The sequence below is a fragment of the Anoplophora glabripennis genome, unplaced genomic scaffold (assembly GCF_000390285.2).
Source record: "Anoplophora glabripennis isolate ALB-LARVAE unplaced genomic scaffold, Agla_2.0 scaffold52, whole genome shotgun sequence".
NCBI lineage: Eukaryota > Metazoa > Arthropoda > Insecta > Coleoptera > Cerambycidae > Anoplophora > Anoplophora glabripennis.
The window spans coordinates 392,986-413,203 of NW_019416264.1; the positions used below are offsets into that span (position 1 = coordinate 392,986).

General features: G+C 31.9%; 1 protein-coding gene across 6 annotated transcripts in view; it reads left to right on the top strand.

Moving 5' to 3' along the window:
• The window catches only part of LOC108903389 (protein abrupt-like), an 85,663-nt gene that overhangs the window by 50,681 nt on the left and 14,764 nt on the right, over positions 1–20,218 (top strand). For all 6 annotated transcript variants that reach the window (XM_018705558.1, XM_018705557.1, XM_018705556.2 and 3 more), the window contains exon 6: positions 6,292–6,345. In XM_018705558.1, coding sequence (XP_018561074.1) covers positions 6,292–6,345 — 54 coding nt within the window. The remainder of the gene's footprint in view (positions 1–6,291; positions 6,346–20,218) is intronic.

Genomic DNA, 20,218 nt, shown 5'->3' on the forward strand with positions numbered 1-20,218 from the left:
TCATCTTCATCTTTTAGCATTTCTGGCAACAAGGATTCAAGTTCACATCAGAGTAGTTTGAAACAGATCATTTATCGTTTATCTTTTAATTTTCTTTTAACGGTATTGAAAAAAACTGTAGAGAATGATTTGTCTTATGTAAAAGATTGGTTCAGTTACAAACTATTAACTATTGACAATTAACCTGGAAAAGACGAGCTACTTGCCTTTTACATGCAATAAGTCAGTTTCCCCATCTTTTCATTATCTGAATTTAGAAAGCCAGGATCATACAATTAGAATCTTACCTGCAACGAAAATAAAATATTTAGGTGTTTTTATAGATTGCCATTTAAGATGGGATATACATAGAAATTATGTTATAAAGAAGCTTCAGTCCATTTTATGTATCTTTAAGTATCTCTGTAGGATGTTATCTAGACAATATCTAAAAATGGTTTATCATGCTTTAATACAGAAGCATATGAATTACGTTGTACTATCTTGGGATTCAGCGATTAGTAGTCACATTGAGCCACTCACAATTCTACGAAAAAGATTTTTAAAGACGATGTTGCAAAAAGAATTAACTTACCCTAGTAGGTAATGAATTCTACCTTGAAGTCAAAGTCTTCAATATAAGACAACTTTATTACTACAACTGTGTTTGTAGATATCATTATACTGATAATAAGCATAAAATATCTCACAACTATGAAACCAGAAGAAAACAAAAGTACTTATCTCCTTTTATGCAAAAAAATTTGAGCCAAACATCACTACTATATTTAGCACCTAAACTATATAACACTGTACCTGATTTCTTGAAAGTGGACAATCTATCAATTCAAGAGGAAAATTAAAATGTACATATTAGAAACTGATACAGGCTTTACATATTTAATCCGAATTGACTCATTCCGTAAACATATACAATTTTTTCTTCTCCGTATATTTATGTAGGTATTTCTTTCCTGTTTTGTTTTATTATACATGTTTGATGTCTTTAAAATTTACAAAATGGAAAATGTTTCTAATATAAAATGTATTTCATTCAAGATATACTATAGGTAAATGTAGCTTTTTAGAGTTTTAAATATCATTATTTGGGCACGACTGACAAAAAAAGTCCTTAAAAGTAGTTGTCTGAAATAGGCAAAAACAAACAAATTTATCTTCTCAGAAATAATTAAAAATGAAATCAAATTTATTTTGGAAAAGTCAAGTTTTTAGAGTGCGCTAATCATAATGATATATATTTTGTACATGTCTCTTTTTTTAACTAGATGTTTAGTTATGCAAAACTATTTTCATAAAAATAACCCTCGGCTAATACCTTTGGGCGCAAGAATTTATTTAATAAATTTTTCATATTTTGTTCACAGATAGCAAAATACCCGATAAATAAATTAAAAAAAAAATAGGCCATAAATAAGTGCCTTCAGACACAGATAACGCCTTGGTTTGCTTCATAAAAAGGACCATTACGTTGACCGACGGTAACTTGTAATAAATTAAAAAATTTCAATATGGAGCTGTTGAAGCCATTTTGTAGTGATGCCTAATTGACTGATCATTTAAAAATCGATTAATTTTGGTCATCGATCCAGTGTCAAAGTGATACTCACTGTTTTTTCGACTTTAATAGAATTGTGCATTTTAAAATTCTTACGTCAAGGTGAAACAGTGAACTGTGTAATATCAAGGCGTTTTACAACGTGAAAAAATCGGCAAAAAGAAACAATAATATATATAAAATTAAAAATGTTTAAAAAAATAAAATTGTTATTTTATGAACAGGCCTCCTATAATACAAAATTATTAAACTACAGAAAAGATAATTTGAACTATCAACATTTGCACAATTTCTATTAAAAACCCAGTTAAAAATGTGTTAGAAATAAGATAAACATAAACACAAAACGAAACGAATTTTCTCGAAAATTAGCAACAAGGTGCATTTAAATTTTATTTTAAATTAAACCTAATTTAAATAAATAAAAAGTATTTTCCTAAAAATCTGATTAAATGAATATCAAAAAATCTCAAAATGAATAACAAATATTATTTTTACTAGATATGCTGGTATAAATCAATGATGATCGGGAAAAGTAACCCGCAGAGTAATTTTTCCATCAATATTATCAGTTAAGACTCTTGTATGTCAGATATCTTTTCCATACTTATTTTTTTGGTATCCTTCAATACAGGACCTGATAATGAAACATATATTTTTAAAAAACAAAATCAATATCAAAAATGGCATACTTATTAAATATTACATAAAAATAAGTACACAATCAAGTAACAGATGATTTTTCGCATGCTGAAAATCCGAGATAACATAACCTTTGCAGCGCCCCTAAATAAGCATTAGAAACTTAGATATTGCTTCAGATCCCCCGAAACGCTTGACTGTGCTGAAAATGTGGTAAAAAATCAACCAAGGTTTCATTGAGCGCATGTAGCTGTCGATCTGAGAGGATCTGCGGAGTGTCCACTGGCATCATTAGCTACGGCTAATGGAAGACCTTTTTCCTTACAAACTATTCGTAGGTCCAGATGACTGAAAGAGAAGTTATTCTGTCTTTGTTACGTAACGAAATGATCGCTAAGTGCAATTTTCTACAAGAAATAGTAAGAGGATAATTTTTAATACAGTTGAATCCTATTAATAATAATTTCACAATCGTAAAAAAGTAATCACAATGTATATGTCCAAATTTCACAAAATTTGTTCCTGTCGCGATTTTAGAAATTGTGTGAATTTTCCGTATCTTAAAAGATTCTGGTTTACAAAATTTTCAAAGTCTGCTTGACTCTGTTGTCAAACGAATTGTACAATTTTTCGTCATTTGAAATACATAATAAAAGGGCTATAAATGTCATCAGAGAAAAAATTTGGGTAAAGTTCTTTTTCCGTACGTATGAACCCCTTTTCTTATCAGAAGTCAGCAAATGGTTGTTTATCTGGCATAATGGGGCGATTTTAATTTTTTTAATCTGCTTCGTGTTAAAATTACTTCGGGGGTAATGCGTTACGCCGAATAAATAAATTTTATCAGTTACTTTACCTGATTTTTCACGTGAACGTGAAATTTCAAGTGCGTAAATATTATTGCTTGACCCCAAGGCATTATCATCCAGATTTTATCAGAACTAAATAAATTGTAGCGAAAGGAAATTTATGTAAATGCGCTAAACGTGGTTAAATTTATGGCCCATAACCCTCTTTGTTTGTATTTAATTATATCACGTTAATAAAACCCGAAGAGTAATACGGAAAAATATTTTTCATTTGAGATTTTACCGTGAAGACAGAAACAAGCTTTTAATAATGTCACTGCCCTCGTGTACAAATTAGGAATTGAGTAAATAAATTAAAAATGCATGGATTTACTTTATTATAAGACAAAAATTGTCATGTAATGAGAATATATGCACCAGTTGAAAATAGCTGATTTTACCTAAGAAGATTCATGAATTACTGTGTTAAGAAAGAGTAAAGATTCAATACATATTTTAATAAGTAATAAATATTTTCAATATCTTACAAAAATAAATCAACCGAGGCAACTGTAAAAGTCTGAAAATAGAACCATAAACATTAAAATATTTAATTAACTTTAGAACCGACTACATTTATATGTGACAATGTGGTGAAGCAGAAACGAATTTGTAAACAAATTTTTGACTCATTTCTTGGCTAAGAAATTTTGTTTAATTTTCCAACTTTTTGTACAGAATTGGTTAGAATTTAATGTCTCCTTCAAGACATATTCCGTATTGCACAAAAGGGAAAAACTAAAACCAAACATAAAAACAGGCGACACAAGTCTTACTTTCATAGTATCTGCGGAATACCAGGTCGCTCATTGCTAGTTTGATCATTTGAAGGAATAGGCATTAAATAGCAGTGACCATCCATAGATGTAGCATAGTTACATCTCACTTATATTCACTCCATATCTTTAGTTAATACAACAAAAATAACTGGACTATTCGTTGACCCTTTCCTATGGCATACTGAATTCGTAACCGGTATGTGTCTGCCGGAATCGACTGATAAATAAAACTAGTTGATTACTTGATATTGCTTGTATAATTCAATGCTGGTCAGCGCATTAGTCCGCAGAGTAGTTATCACTAGTTAATATTAAAATATCTTGATGTCAATAAGCTTGTGTACGTTCTTTACTAACAGCTTTTTGGTTCAGTTTTAAACAAACTTTCCGCCACGACAGTTTGTATCGTTTTCAACTGCAAACTTCTGATTCAGAGAGTTTATTTGGAAGATCCAAACAAATGATGCCTCAATCCTCAATTACCTCATCATCATTAAATTTCAGGCTCTGTAAATGTTTTTTGAAAGTTCCAAAAAACATTATGGCGTCACTTTCAACACCTCAAATTTCATAAGATTTACTGGAAATATAAGATGAACCTTCAAAGCCTTATTGAGTACATTTGTCAAATCTAAGCTTAAGTATGCTTCTTTGGTTTAGGAACCTATTTATACTAGTCAGTCAGCTGTTGTTAAGAATTTTTTAATGAATATCGAGCCATTTTTATCATATTATGTTGTATAAATTCACCTTTTTTCTTGGAAATGCACCTATATAATGGCCATTGACATTTCAAAAGATGATCGACATAGATTTTTCAACAGAGAAGTGAATTTTGCATTTTTCGGTATCATATGATGATCCGTCTTTTTGATATACAGAAAACTCATTACAATACATGAAATAATATTTGCAAATGGAAAAGTTTTCTTATGAAAAACACCGGCTTTTTGGACAAGTGGATTAAGTGTACTCAAATTAGGGAAACTGTGTCAGAAAATTGGACACAAACAGTAACTCCTAAACATGACATTATCTGGGACATTTTTGCTCATACGGCAGTTATATATTTCTCTTATGCATCTGACTTGCGATATATTTTTTGAATTATAGAAACGACAGCCCAAGAAAACCGTTTCACAAACACAAGTAACTTAGTGAATTTTTTCAGATGTATCAACCCGTAAATACGCGTGAGCTGAACTATTATGACAGTAGTAACTAATACAAACAATAGAATGTTTGCAGAACTTTATTTTTATAATATAGAATACTACCAAATACTTACTTGACTATTATTTCCTATATTTAAAGGATTTTTCCTTGGTTACTACACAAAATTATTTTTGAAACCTTTTAACTTCTGTGGAGACCATCTGATTCAAATCTGACTTCCGCGCAATATTGGTAGATAGCTATTTTTTGAGATATAACAGAACATCTAATTTTTTAAATAGAACACCTATATATTTTTATTCATATTTTATATTATATTATTCATGGATAAAGTTATGAGATAATACGTCTACTTCGAATAATAAAGGATTTATAACCAAGAGGGTATACCACAACCAAGTCTATTGTACATTATTTTGGATATATTAGTGAGAGATTAGAGATAGAGATTAGAGAACCATCAATCCTTGACCCGCAGCATCTTGGGGATTATTCTATAATCATCTGATGGACACGTATAGACATGCTTGGTACAGATTTGTTACAGCCACATTCGATGTAATACACGGTACCTCTTTTAAAGCAATTCCTATTATTGTGTTACTATATTCAAGTACACACCTAACAAAACTGTGTTAAGGGCCCCATATTCTTTAAACAGTGTTTTCCGCAAAGACAAATAATTTCAAACATTTAATAACTGAATAATCTAAAGCTTATCAAATAATAGGAATGTTATGTCATGCCACCTGAGTATTTTCAAAGACGCCGCAGTAAAACGGATAAACAGGTGCAAAAAACGATCAAACCCTCAAGGTTTTAGGTACTGAAATAATACTAACTTTTTTAGACATAACTCCACATGTAAATATTCCTATAACATTTACTTGCTTAGACCTACATATAAAATTGTTTACTTTTATTTATAAGTACGTGAAAATAAAATCTTAAAATGTGGGGTTAAGATAACAGAAAACGCATGTTTTACAAACGCTTTTTTTAGTTATTATTTTATTCGGGTAAATTTAAATGGTAAAAATGAATAAACAAAACATCAAGGATTTTATTTTTGTGCTTACTTTTGTTCTACACATTCTACTTTTAAAGATTTCAGTACCTAAAAATGCCAGAAATTTCACCATTTCTCGGCCAGGGATATGGCCACCTTAATAGTAAAGTCATGTTGACTCAATATTATATTAATATAGACAATATGCTGACTTAGATCATTATATTAGTACTATTAATTTTCAAGAGCAAATATATAGCAACTCAATTTTTTTCTTTTCAGGACTGGGTGGACTGATGCCGGGCCCGTCAGGAATGCACAACAGTGACAATTTCGGTAAGTTCCTTCAGTATTCCCATATATCCGAGAAAGTCAAACATTTTAATCTGCAAACTTAAAATTTACCGCCCCTCCCGTCCCGCGTTTCGCAGCACAATGTCCATTTTTACACGTTCGTAGCCAACTAAACAAACAACCCAAAAAGGGGGACGATGAAAAAACAAGATGACATCTGCCAGTCCGGCCAGACAATACCCTAGTTGCGAAAAGTTTTTTTATTAAATATTTCATTTCCATCAGAGGACGTCGGTGCAATTCTGACAATGCCTCGTGCAATATGTCACATGACTGGCCGGCGGGGCTGGGGTCCGCAGGACCGGGCATTATATGAAATATGAAAGTGACAGCACAATTGTGTACGCGATGGTTTTTATAAGCGGGAGCGCTTGAAACGAAAACTTCTATTATTTAAGCGATACTGTCTCCCGTCTTTCTGAAGTATCAAAACATTTCGTTTCGCAGTAACTATTCTCACGTGTGACATTGTCATCTTCCCGGCGTCTATATCTATTAAAAAGGCCCTATGTCTCTATTATGTCACATACTACTTCATGACAGTGGATAATAAATACTGTGCATTTAATATTACACAGGGTGTAACACAACTTCCAAGGTTTCTGAGGAGCGTATGCATATATATTTGGATAGACCGTTTCCAAAGAAACCTTTTACGCTTTACAAGTACTAGTAAAAATCGACATTTGAAAAATTTGCAGCCTGACATATCAGTGATTATAAAATATTGGAATGATGCTTAATTTCGTAGAATTTTTGATTTCCATGACCTTGGACGTCAATTGCTAGACATTTGTTAAAATAATTTTAATGCTATACTTTTGATTAGTTGCAAAAGAAAATAGAGTGTCAAGTAGAAGAAAAGGAGCATTTTCGACATATTCTTTCGCGTTCAATATAGAAGTTAAGTTCAATTAAGCATTTGTGCCGTTTACGGAGAGAATAGTACCGAGGTACAGCAAGAAAATGGCTTTCTCATTATAAAGATTGACATACTAACATGAACGATTCTCCAGGAAAACCATCTGACTTTGATGAAGATCGTTGGAAGGCTTTAATTCATTGTAATCCACGTCATTCACTCCAGAGATTATCAAGGGCAACATTCAAAGACTGGAGAGATGGGTGGTACATGTGTTGACGGAAAAAAATCACGATATCAACATCTTTTTCCCCCCAGATTGCTATTAGTGACGAAAAATTGTGCTTTTACCTCAGCGCCAACACCAAATAGAAATAGCTGAGCTTTAACTGAAAGATATCTCCTCAAGCAAAAGTTGGTATCTATCCACGTCAGCTAACAATTGCTTCTGAGGAATGTAGTCATCACTGCTGAGGTTTATTGCCAACAACGCCGTCATTCTTACGATCTTGCTCCATCAGACATCTTCCACTCTCTATCAAATAACCTTCGTAAATCTCCTTTAAAGATGAGATCGTAATTGGCTTGCAGAAACCACTTTCAATTCATAAAATTCTTCAGGGGTGAAATAGAAAAGCTCCCAGATCGTTGGAAAGCAATAATAAACAATGGAGAAAAATATATCTTGTAGTTGTAGTAGTAGATCCATTTTATTTATTAGTTGATCTATTTTGTTTATTCAATAAACATAAATTTTAAATTCAACAAAAACACTACGAATTTATGCATCAACCCAATCTTTTAAATAGTTTGTACAGGGCTCTTCATGATAAGTGGCCTATTAATCGTTTAGGAGAAACCAAATTTGACTCTGAAATTTTGTTTCCGGGGGTTATCAGATAAAACGTCGATTATCTCCAAAACGGTTAGATTTACGTAGAGGGAAGCTTTAACATTTTTGACTTATTTTTATTCTTGTCGATAATGTAATAATATATAGGATGTTCCATTTAAAATAACGAAATTGACGACTACTTCCGGTATAATCAGAAGTGCTTCATTGAGAGCATTATTTTAATTGAACAGGTCTTATCTGATAACCCCAGTTAACAAAATTTCAGGGTCATATTATCTTTGATTTCTCTGAAACTTTTAATAGGCCACTTACCGTGAAGAACGTATATCATTTAAAATACAAAGCGACGTAATAATTAACCACAGTTTCAAACGAGTCAACTTGTTGTCAAACAATTGTTTATTAATTTAAACGAAACATTATTCGTTGAAATGATTAAGTGGGATTGTGCTCTTGCTATGCTTGCTGAGTTAAATTATGCTTCCTCCAGTCTATTTTCTTCATTTAGATTTTCTTCTGTTTCCAAAATTTAAAAAATTCCTTAGTAGCCGACAATTTTGGACATATGAAGGACTGATAAATACAGTATTTTGAACACCTTGAAGAAATTAATTTCCGAAAGGGCATAAAAAAGCTGAAACATCATTATGTGCACAAAAGTTCAGAGAGCATATTGAAGAGTGAAAGTAAAATAGACACTAATTATGATTTTTTTAAATTGCTGTCGTATTATTACGAGAATGGTTATAAAAAAATACTTAGATGGACGCCAATTTCTTTCTCTTATTATTCAGCAACTCCAGTCATTTGATTTTGCAAGGTTAATCCATTTTGATGATAAGTCCATACTTATGTGAAACATTAAGTTACATTGTTCATAAGGCTGTCGTGATTTTTTTTTAACTACCTATACCTACATGTTCGAAAGACGTCAACAAAGTCATGAATGTCAAATAGCTTTGTTAACAGTTATATCCCTCAAATCCCTTCTATCTTTGACATCCCTGACAGCATTTGGTTCAAATTTTACATTTAGTCAGCTACAGCTGTGCACAAAAAATGTTTCCGACTTAAAACATTTAAAAAATTAATAAGGTCGTGTTTTTTAAAGAACCATATACAGTTTAGTTTGGAAAAATTTGATTATCTACGCTACGAAGGAATTATACTCTAACAAGTTTGAGGTCTACATCTTCAATGAGTCTTAAATAGTAATTATAAAAGTAATTTTCGCTTCATTTGTTTTCATATTTATTTCTTACACTTTGTTGAATTATCATTGGTATGCTATGTCTATATGTATTTTTTATTTATTTATCTATTTCTCAACAGATATATAATTAAAACAAATTCCGCGTATAAGACGCAGATATAAGAAATTAAATATGATGGTATTGGCGGGAAAATATATATATACAAATTCTATTGAACTAGTTTTATTTTAAGAAGTAATTTGGAATGATCTCAAATAGATATTATGTATTTTACAGATAGCTTACAGTATAAATTGCTGAAAAAACATTTTATGTTTACTACTAAACAAGTTTTGTGAAAGGATTTATTAGTTTTTGGTTTATCTCCACTTTCTCTTACAGGATGTATCTAAATTGGGTATCTAACTACAAATTTTGAAAACTTATTTATCTTTTGCCACTATTTTACATTTGTAGATACCCATTATATTTATTAAATAATATATTTTCCTCTAATATTTCTTAACTAATGTTTACCAGTCGTAAAAAATGTTTAAAATAAAATCTTGATACATTTTAAATACATCACAAAGTTAATCCCTAATCATACCTAATATTATGAGATTCTGTTTGAACTTTTAAAATTATGTTAGCTAGTCATAATATATTATGTACATACTAAAATGGGTATTTACTTTTCTTCCACTTTAACTAACTCTATCGCCAAATCTGGCATCGGTATTATATTACTAGAGAGCGAATGAACGCGGACTGTCTCGGCCGAAACGGCCATTATCCGAATTAGAAAAAGCGATGAAACAGTTTTTTATAGAGAGAACAAGGGAATTTTGTGGTAGCATACGCCCTAGAAAAAGGCTCTGCGCTAAGCTGCTTATCGAAGCGTATTTTCTTTTAATCCCTAAACCATTTACCATTTTATCGGAAAAAAGTCTTTTAGGCGCAAATTAAACTAATTAAAAAAGGGAGCTTATTATTTTCTGGGAGTCGATCATCCAAAGGGACAGGGTCTCGCCATTTTTGAACCGGTGTCACAATCAAAAGAGTTCTTGATGTTAGTTATTAAGAATTCTTTATGTATGATAACGGGTAACTTGTGGATCTATTTAGGGAAATACTAGGATTCATATGCATAATGTTTCAAGCCTTCATTGTAAAGAATATTTAGCTCCAGAATTTTCTTGAAACTTCAAATCTAATCTTTAAGTCTGTAAGTTCGTTTGCTTAAATCTATGAAAAAAACTGTTGTGTTAGTGTAATTTATTAGCTGCAATTCATTCCGAAAACCTTGCTCAGAAATATACTATTTTAAATTATTCAGATTATTACTTATATTTATTATTATTATTCACATAAATCAGAAACAATAATGGCCCGTCGACGGAACCTTGTGGCAGCTTTAGAGAAACTTTGAGCAATGTCAATGATATATCATTATCTATTGCATATAAAGGTTGAATGCCATATTGATATACAACTTTTGAATAAGAACATCATGTTACATACAATCGATGGCTTTTAACAGATTGCACTTCCAACAAATCTTCTTCTCAAAGCTTCTGTTATTATCTAAACCACAGCACCAGTTGCATTGGTTTATTTATTTTGATTTATCACAGTCAAAACCATACCAACAACTCGAAAAAGTATTAAATTAGAGCACTGAATTATTTATTGAAATTACTTGCATGTTATTAACTTTTTTTAATCCCTTAGTTTGATGTAAAGTAGCAGAACAACTACAGATCAATTGATAAAAAGTGAATTTAGACAAAACTTGCCATATCTATTCAAATTTGTGTTAGGACATTACCAAAGTATCGAATAACGACATTAAAAATAACTTATAGGTATAATTTTGTTGATAACCAACACCATTTACGAATTTGTTTGATTCAAAATTACTAAAATCATATTAAGTGGGGACATTTTTCAAAAATAGAAATGTATTTCTGAATGTTTCAAACAAATTTAGTTGAAAATTGAATTTATTGACGTGGTACACTGCATTTTAAATGTAATTGCAATAATTGGATTTTAAGTGGATGTATCTGAATCAAAAACAAAATTTGTGTCTCTATTTTTTTATGCAATAAGTCAGTCCGTGTTCAAAATGTATTTAAAAGTTGCAGATCACTGCTAGTATTTTTTTCGGGCATAGAAATGTTTGAAATTCTGGATTATAATTTAACGGTAAAGTGAAGTGCATAAAAATACGCCTACTAAACCCATTATCTGTTATCCTAATTCCCGGAATGGAATTTTTCCTTTTTCCAAAGTACCTGGACCAATTTTTCCGCCATAAAAAATAAATTCTGCTCATTCTTTATGCACTCCTGCTCCCGTTTTCCTGCGTTAAAGAGCGATTGAGTTAGTGAATACTGAAAATAACATTTATATGAACATTTCGATTTCGCGAATATAAAGGGAAATGAACACATTTCAGCGGATATTTCAGTGGGTGTGAGAAAATCCCGAGAAAGCCGAGAAATACAGAAAAGCTGTTTATCACCGAATGTACTCCTTAGAACGCAGCAGTCGTTCGGTGGGCCGGAAAAAAGGAAAAGGAAAATCGTCCTCGAACTTCTGTAAAGAGAAAGAAAAGCGAATTTTCCTATGTCACTGCCTCTACCCCTTTCACTCTCGCCGGATCGGACGTCCAAACCCAAAACGAAAAAATAAATATATATTTAACGGCGCCGATAACGTGGATATTATAGAAATGACTCGGATCTACACGCTAATAAAAACGGCTTAAGAAAAACAGAAGTCATCCGTACAAAAATAGACGTTACAATCTTTCTTGATATGTCACTTTTGTAGAAAAACAAACAACTTGATTATATTACAGCAATACTTTGCAAGCATGTTATTGATAATTTTTGTAAAATTATGATATTATAGCCAAAAATCAATTAGGTTAAGATCGGGAAATCTAAAAGGCCAATCAATGGATCCTCCACGCGCGATCCATCTGTTGGGAAACTTATTGACGTTTTCTTACGACTACACATTTTCTTACGATCTACATGCTAACAAAAACAGCTTAAGAAAAACAGAAGTCATCCGTACAAAAGTACAATCTCCCTTGATATCACATTTGTAGAAGAATAACTTGATTATGTTACAACAATACTTTGGAAACATGTTATTGATAAGTTTTGAAAAATGATGATTTATGGCCGGAAATTAGTTAGGTTAAGATCGGGAAATCTAGAAAGGCAATCTATGGATCCTCCACACGCGGTCGATCTGTTGGGAAACTTATTGACGTTTTCTTACGACTACACGTTTTCTTACGATCTATACGCTAACAAAAACAGCTTAAGAAAAACAGAAGTCATCCGTACAAAAGTACAATCTCTCTTGATATCACATTTGTAGAAGAATAACTTGATTATGTTACAGCAATACTTTGGAAGCAAATTATTGATAATTTTTGTAAAATGATGAAATTATAACCAAAAATCAATTAGGTTAAGATCGGGAAATCTAGAAGGCCAATCAATGGATCCTCCACACGCAATCCATTTGTTGGGAAACCTATTGACGTTTTCTTACAACTAGCATTTAACGTTTTATTTAAAATCAGGGGGTCATGATCGTTATAAATACATTATTTTTTATTCTTACTAAAGCCATAAATTAAAAAAATATATATTGTTTTATATACTGTTAATTTCAGACATTGTTTCCCTTTTTTGTTAACGAAAATAGTATTAATAAGAAATATGTATTATAGTATTTATAGTACATACTTCAATTGATCTTCAAAATATTCTAAAATTATTTTATAATAAAAAAAATGGCCAATACACCGATTTAGATCAAATTATCTTAGTGCAATTTTGTTTCCCAGAGGAGTTAAGGCTCTTAATTGTTTTTTATTTTTTAAGCGAATTTGTCACTTTTCAAGATATTTCAGTGAAATTTGGTATAACTGGGTGTAAAACGGTTGTTTTATGAAACCTCACTTTATTTAGGTACTACTAAAATTCACAGTTTCAAAATAAAGTAGATTTAAATTTTCTGTTGCTGTTGTCAATTACTGACAGATTTTTTTAAGATATTCTCATATGACTAAATAAATATTACTCATATGGGTATTCTAGTCTAATTAACTATATGCTACATCTGTAGAATTATAATTTTTTTTAGGCAAATTTACGTCTATTCAAATATGAGTCTAATATATTCAACTTGCCCTTAAAATGTATTTCCGCAAATGGTAAGTTAATATAAGTCGAGAAATATTTAAAATAGCTACAAATTCAGCAAAAAAATGAAGTAGATTAAAAAATTTCATTGAATTTCTTCAAATATTCCACTCTCCGTAATTGAAAATTGCCGTAGAAAATTGAAACCCGTTTTTCTTTTAAAGAACAAGAACAAGTACCTATACCTTTTCAACAATAAATTAATGAATTATTATTTTCTGGTTCTCACTACAATTCAGATGTGACATAAATCGGATGGTATCTTCAGTGCTAAATACATTTAATATAAGCTTTTATTAAAAAATTATCCAAATTTAAAGAGAAACAATAAATTTATAGTGAAAACACAATTTCGTCTTCTTCAAAGCCTGATAGAACGATCCGGGAAAAAGAATTTATATAAACTGACATTATTTTTACAAGATCTATCGAAATCCGAGAGATTCCCCGCCATTTCCTAGGTACTGTACCCTGTTTCTGGAAATGACCCTATTAAATTATTTTCTTAGATACTAAATATCTAAATAGATATCTAAAGAAAGAAGTTATTACATAATTAATTGTTGTTTTGAATGTAAACTACAGTAAAAGATTTATTTAACAGTGTATGTACAAATGCTAAAAAATTAAATTATTATAAGGACAAATTTTCACTTCCGGAAGAAATTGGGCAACCGGGTTTAGTGAACCAAGATCGAGGCTTGCCCGTATTACATTACCGGACCGTATCAGTCGGTAATGCAGGCCTCCTTATCGACTTTTCGTGCCTGGACCCCATAACGCACGTTTATTACTTTATGTTCGATAAAAACCCCATTGCTTCGGTATATTTTAAGAAATTACTCGCTGCCTTTCCACTTTTTTACTTATACACCGCCGTCGCATTACGTCCTTTTCCGACATTAATTTTATGGCGTCTCCAGAAAGTCCGAGTCACGGACTTTTTTATTTCCCGAAACATTGCCCGCTGCTCCTGCATACCCCGGAAAGGATAATGGAATACTCGAATCGCATTAGGACCGTTGTAGGGGATTCCCTTCACCAGTCCCACGTTGCATTTAAATTGGTGGAATTTTATTCATACTCGGATACAAATTATCGTCGAAATGATTACGCTTGCAGTACAGTCCGTACAGGAATATTAAACACAGATAATATGGGACACCACAACCTCGCCACAAAAATTATATCCGTAAAATATTTTATCAATGACAGGGAAAGATCTTTCACTTCTGTTTTAATTAAAAAGAAATGGTGTTAGGGCAACTTGCATAGTAGTTTGAAAGAATAAAATGCCATCTAAACGTACTCGAAATCTCGAAAACTCGAAAACGAAGGAAATCTCGAAGCTGAAGATACTGGTGACCAAAATAAGTTGATTGAGCCAAATATGTCTTATGCAAATGATGCTGGTTTCAAAGATACAGGACGTTTAATGTTTGAATTTTATTCTGAAATTTCTCAATAATTTTGAAAACTGTCAGACTATAGACAAAAAAAATTTAATTATCCTGTTTTTTGACATGACAAATAAGAATTTTTAACTAATTTTGGCGTTGCTTGTATAGGGGGTCAGTTATGCCCTATTCCAGTGATAAGTAGAGTGATTTTTTGCCTTTAGAATTACGGACATCCAGTGAACTGGATGCATCTGGGAGTTTTAAGTATTCTGCCAACATATACAGGGTGATTCTTTAATATTGCGAAAAATTTCAGGGACAGGTTCTTTAGATAAAAATAAGAAAAAAAGTTCCCATTAGCATGTGTCCGGAAACGCTTCGTTTCCGAGATACAGGGCGTTCATTTTTTTTGTAATCTACTTTTAATAATTGTTATTTCAAAAGTCCTTTAACTATACGATTAGGGTATCTGTCTTGATAGATGTCTGATTAAATTATCTTATCGTGTTCAAACAAAATAGCCCCAGTTGGCTTGGAAATTGGAATGCCCACCAACTGTCAATAATTGTATTTTGTCAATAGTTGATTACTGTTTGTCACATTGTGAGTGTAGAAGTGTTTCGTGTTTTAAAACTGATATTTCTCTTCAAAGAATGAATTACACAAATAATGAATTGTGCGATATGCATTTTGTTTATGGTCTTGCCGACGGTAATTCGTTAAGGGCTAGGCGTATTTATGAGGAAAGATACCCTAATTGTGCAATTCCGCATCATACAACGTTTGTTCGTCTCCATCTCCGTCTCAATGAAACAGGAAGTTTTAAAAAATGACCGCTGAAAACGGGCGACCTCGTACAGTTTCAACTCCACAAATGGAAGAAGAAGTGCTCCACGAAATCGAAGAATGTCCTACAACAAGTACAAGAAAGATTGCCGCAAATCTAAATATTAGTCAGTCAACAGTCTTTAAGATACTGAAAAATCAGCTTTTGTATCCATATCACATCCAAAGTGTACAGGCGCTTTTACCAGACGATTTTCCTCGAAGGTTGGCTTGTTGCCGACGGATTCAAGAAAAAATTAGACAAAATCCTCAATTTTTGGCAGAAATACTTTTCACCGATGAGGCTAATTTCTCCAAAGAAGCCATAATGAACTTTCATAATATGTGATTAACATATGGGCAGATCAGAATCCACATGCAATCATTGAAAGCCGCCATCAACATAAATTTTCAGCAAATGTATGGGTCGGAATTGTTGGAGACCACTTGATTGGCCCATTCTTTTTACCAAGGAGACTAACTGGAGAAGCTTATCGTAATTTTCTTGAAGAGGAGTTGCGGATACTACTGGAAGACGTCCCGTATCACTTAAGTAAGACTCCAAATGTATTTTATGCACGATGGCGCTCCAGCACATTTTAGTTTAATTGTGCGACAATATTTGGATGATGAATAATTCTTGCCTCACTGTGCATTAATACCTGGAATAAATAAGTGCAGAGCAAAAGTTATTAAAATTATTATTTTGTAACATTTTGTATTATGTTATTTTGCATTTTGTATTTTGTATTATGTTATTAATGATACAAAATGACTCCTATTATTAAACATAAACCAGTCAATTTTCAAATAAATCGGTTAAAGGACTTTTGAAATAACAAGTATTAAAAGTAGATTACAAAAAATGAACGCCCTGTATCTCGGAAACGAAGCGTTTCCGGATACATGCTAATTGGAACTTTTTTTCTTATTTTTATCTAAAGAACCTGTCCCTGAAATTTTTCGCAATATTAAAGAATCACCCTGTATAGTAACGTTTTCCATAGTCAAGACTTTTGATTTATTAGCTTCGTGTGTATCATTTTGACACTTAAAAAAAGTAAGCAGCTTTTTATATTGTGATATATCCATATTTACGTTTATTTGTTAATACTTTTCAACATGAAATATGTAGACCATAACTGGATGCCTTAACAGATTTTGTCTAAAATAACGAAAGATATTGTACGAAAATCACTAAAATATATATAAAAAAATAGCTTATCTTCTCAAAAAATACGCTAGCATCACATCCATTCATCGATTCTTAGTGCGTTTTTTGTCATCCACCATTTTAAATGTCTTCAGAATAATTTTCTAAACTATTTTCAGTAGCAAAACTAATTTTTATAATTAATACACTAATGCAAAAAATTAAAGTCAAAAGAATTTCCGAAATTTTTCCGTGATTTTTGATTGAAAAATAGTCCTATTGAGAATTAAAAAAAGCATTTTGAAGCTCTAAGATTCTAGTTTTTAGATTTTTCGGTCTAAATTTTTTAGGAGCTATAGTTGTCATGCAATTCTAATGGCGCGACAAAAAAAATTTGCAATTTTTTTTCTGAGTCCACGGACATGAAAATACTTTTTTCAGTCATTTCCATTACATGGATCAGATAGCTTGTTTATTCAGCTTCAGTTTCCTTTTCTTTAAATTTCGATACGACCATTTTTCATCGAAATATCGGATTTTCAATGGAAAAGGATCATTTTGTCTTCAATCATCGATATCTCTGGTCGTACAGAGAATTGAAGGGCAGTTTCGAAAACTGGAATAAATTTTCTATAACAAGCTGGCGCAACTTTTCGGAAAAATTTTTTTTTATCTTTTATACGAATTTTAAAAAACAGGAAAAAAGAGTAATTTATAATTGAGACAAAAGGATCCTCTTCCATTAAAAGTCCGATATTTCGATGAAAAATGATTGTATCGATATTTAAGAAAAATTAAATTGAAGCTGAATAAACAAACTATATGGTCCATGCAATGGCTTCGCTGAAAAAAAGCTGAAAGTCCGTGGACTCAGGAAAAAAAAACGCAAAATATTTTTTTTTGTCAAAATTGCCCTATTTCTTAGAATTGTACGATAACCGTAGCTCTTAAAATATTTCGCCCGAAAAATCTAAAAACTAGAGCTTCAAAATGGATTTTTAATCCCAGATACGACCATTTTTCACCTAAATATAGTCTGTCAAAAATCACTTTTTTTCATCAGTTTATATAACTTGGAATCAATTCGATTGACAAAAATGAAACTTAACTGTGATTATATAAATAAACAAAGCCATGTCAGATTACTAGGTTACGAAAATCTTACACGTGTACCTACTATGAAATTTGTTAAATTTCTAACTTTGCAAGACTTTTATATCAATCACTATTTGTTTATAATTACCTACTAACCCAAAGTGCGAAAAAATAGTATATATAAACAAATCTCGTGAGAAAAGCAGTTTTTTCTAAACTCGTAGATATTGGTTTTTTATAATTGTTCTTTAAAATACTATTAGAACAGTGTTATGTTATTCAAACTAGATCGAAATCAGAAGAAATAGAAACTTTACAATCTGCCATTCCTTTTTGTATTTGTGATCAAAAATGTATTACAACTTCTCACATTAAGGAAATGCTTCGATGAGACAGATATCGTCCGAATTTTAATATCGTTTCAAAAATATTTTGGTTCTCCAGTTTTTGTATTCTGCGAACAAAGGACGCATCGCCGCAAACCTATATTTTATCAGATACCATTCCAGAACTATAACCGTTACAACATGACTGCAATACAATATCTTAAGATATCGATCCGGATATACGTATCTGTGGAACGCCAATTCAAATTCTACGCACTGTTATTCCCCATTCCCTGAACCCGCGGCTAGCAATCTGTGTGTGTGTGTGTGCTGGGTCGCAATAACAATTACCCGGTATTTGTGAATTATCGCGAAATTAAATTTAAACATTTCCCCGTAGCTCCGATAAATCTGACGGCACGAGCCAGATACGGGCACTTCCTTTGGTATTAACTTCCTTCATACTTTTACTTTTTTACGCCTGATAGTACGCACGAAAAACGCTGAGATTTTCTCTTTATGTAAAAAGTAACGATATAACGTACGATATTTCATACGTTGAAAATATCTATAATTCCTAAAAAACAAACTGCGCAGAGATCTTTCCTTCTACATGACGATACATCTTGTTTCTACTGTCTTCTGAAGACGCTTTTTTAAAAGCATCGAAAAAAATTAAACCCAAAAATTGATTTTATTTACGAATGGATTTTTTACGTAATTCTCTGTGCAATAAAAGTTTTCATTGCGTCTTTTTGTTGCACGACTGCAGATCTGTCAGTAAAAATGTATTTATTATTATTATTTATTATTACAGTAAAAGTCCATTTATGGCGGCCTATATGGAAATTATGAGCCAACTAAATTTTCATTAAAAATTAAAAAGCCACCTTAAATAATAAAAAATCTTTATTTATGCTTCCAAACCAATTTCGTCGCCTTCAAAGTAATCCGGTAATCCGGTGTTCACAGAGTGGTCTTTTGAGTTTAGGGAATAACCTGAAGTTACTAGGTACTAAATCAGGCGAATACGGTGGTTGCGAGACGATATGAGTTGAATTTTTGGCGAAGTTGTCTCGAATTATTAATGCTGTTTGAAAAAACATTATCAATGCAAAAACCAAGAATTATCTGTCCATAATTCCGGCTTTTGCGGCGAATAACAACACGCGAACGACGCGTAACACTTAAATAATATTCCTTGTTAGCAGTTTGGCCGGTTGGAAGAAATTCATGGAGCACTACGCCACAATAATAAAAAAAAACTGTCATCATGACCTTCATTTTTGAATGATTGGTGTGGTTTTTTCGGTCTGGTTAAGCTTTTGCACGATATTCCCTCGATTGATCGGTTGTTTCCGGGTCGTAAGCGTAGATTCAAGTCTCGTCTCCAGTAATGATGCCTTTCAGGACGTTTTGGTAATCAGAAATCATTGTTTCACAGATGTCAACGCGAGCTGTTTTTCCAAAAAGTTGAGCGTTTTTGAAACCAAATTAGATTTGACGCGTCTAAGGCACAACAAATCTTTTAAAATTGTATTTACCAAACCTTTTGAAATGCCAACAGTATCATCAAGGTCTCTTAATGTTAATCCTCAGTTTTCGAGCACAAGATCTTTGATCTGATTAACGTATTCATCAGCTGACGTTGATGGTCGTTTTTGACGCTTTCTCTGCCTTTTTTAAAGTCTTTGTACCACTTATAAACATTTGCGGCATATCCTTATCACTAAAGGCCTTCTGTAACATACTCAACGTTTCCGCGGCAGAATATTCATTCCGCAAATAAAATTGAAAGCAAATTCTTTGCTCAACAAAATCAGACATAATGAAAATCGATAAACTCACTTTCGTATGATTACAGAAACATGAGTAGCTCTGCAGCAATTGAACATATTGACTTGAAACTC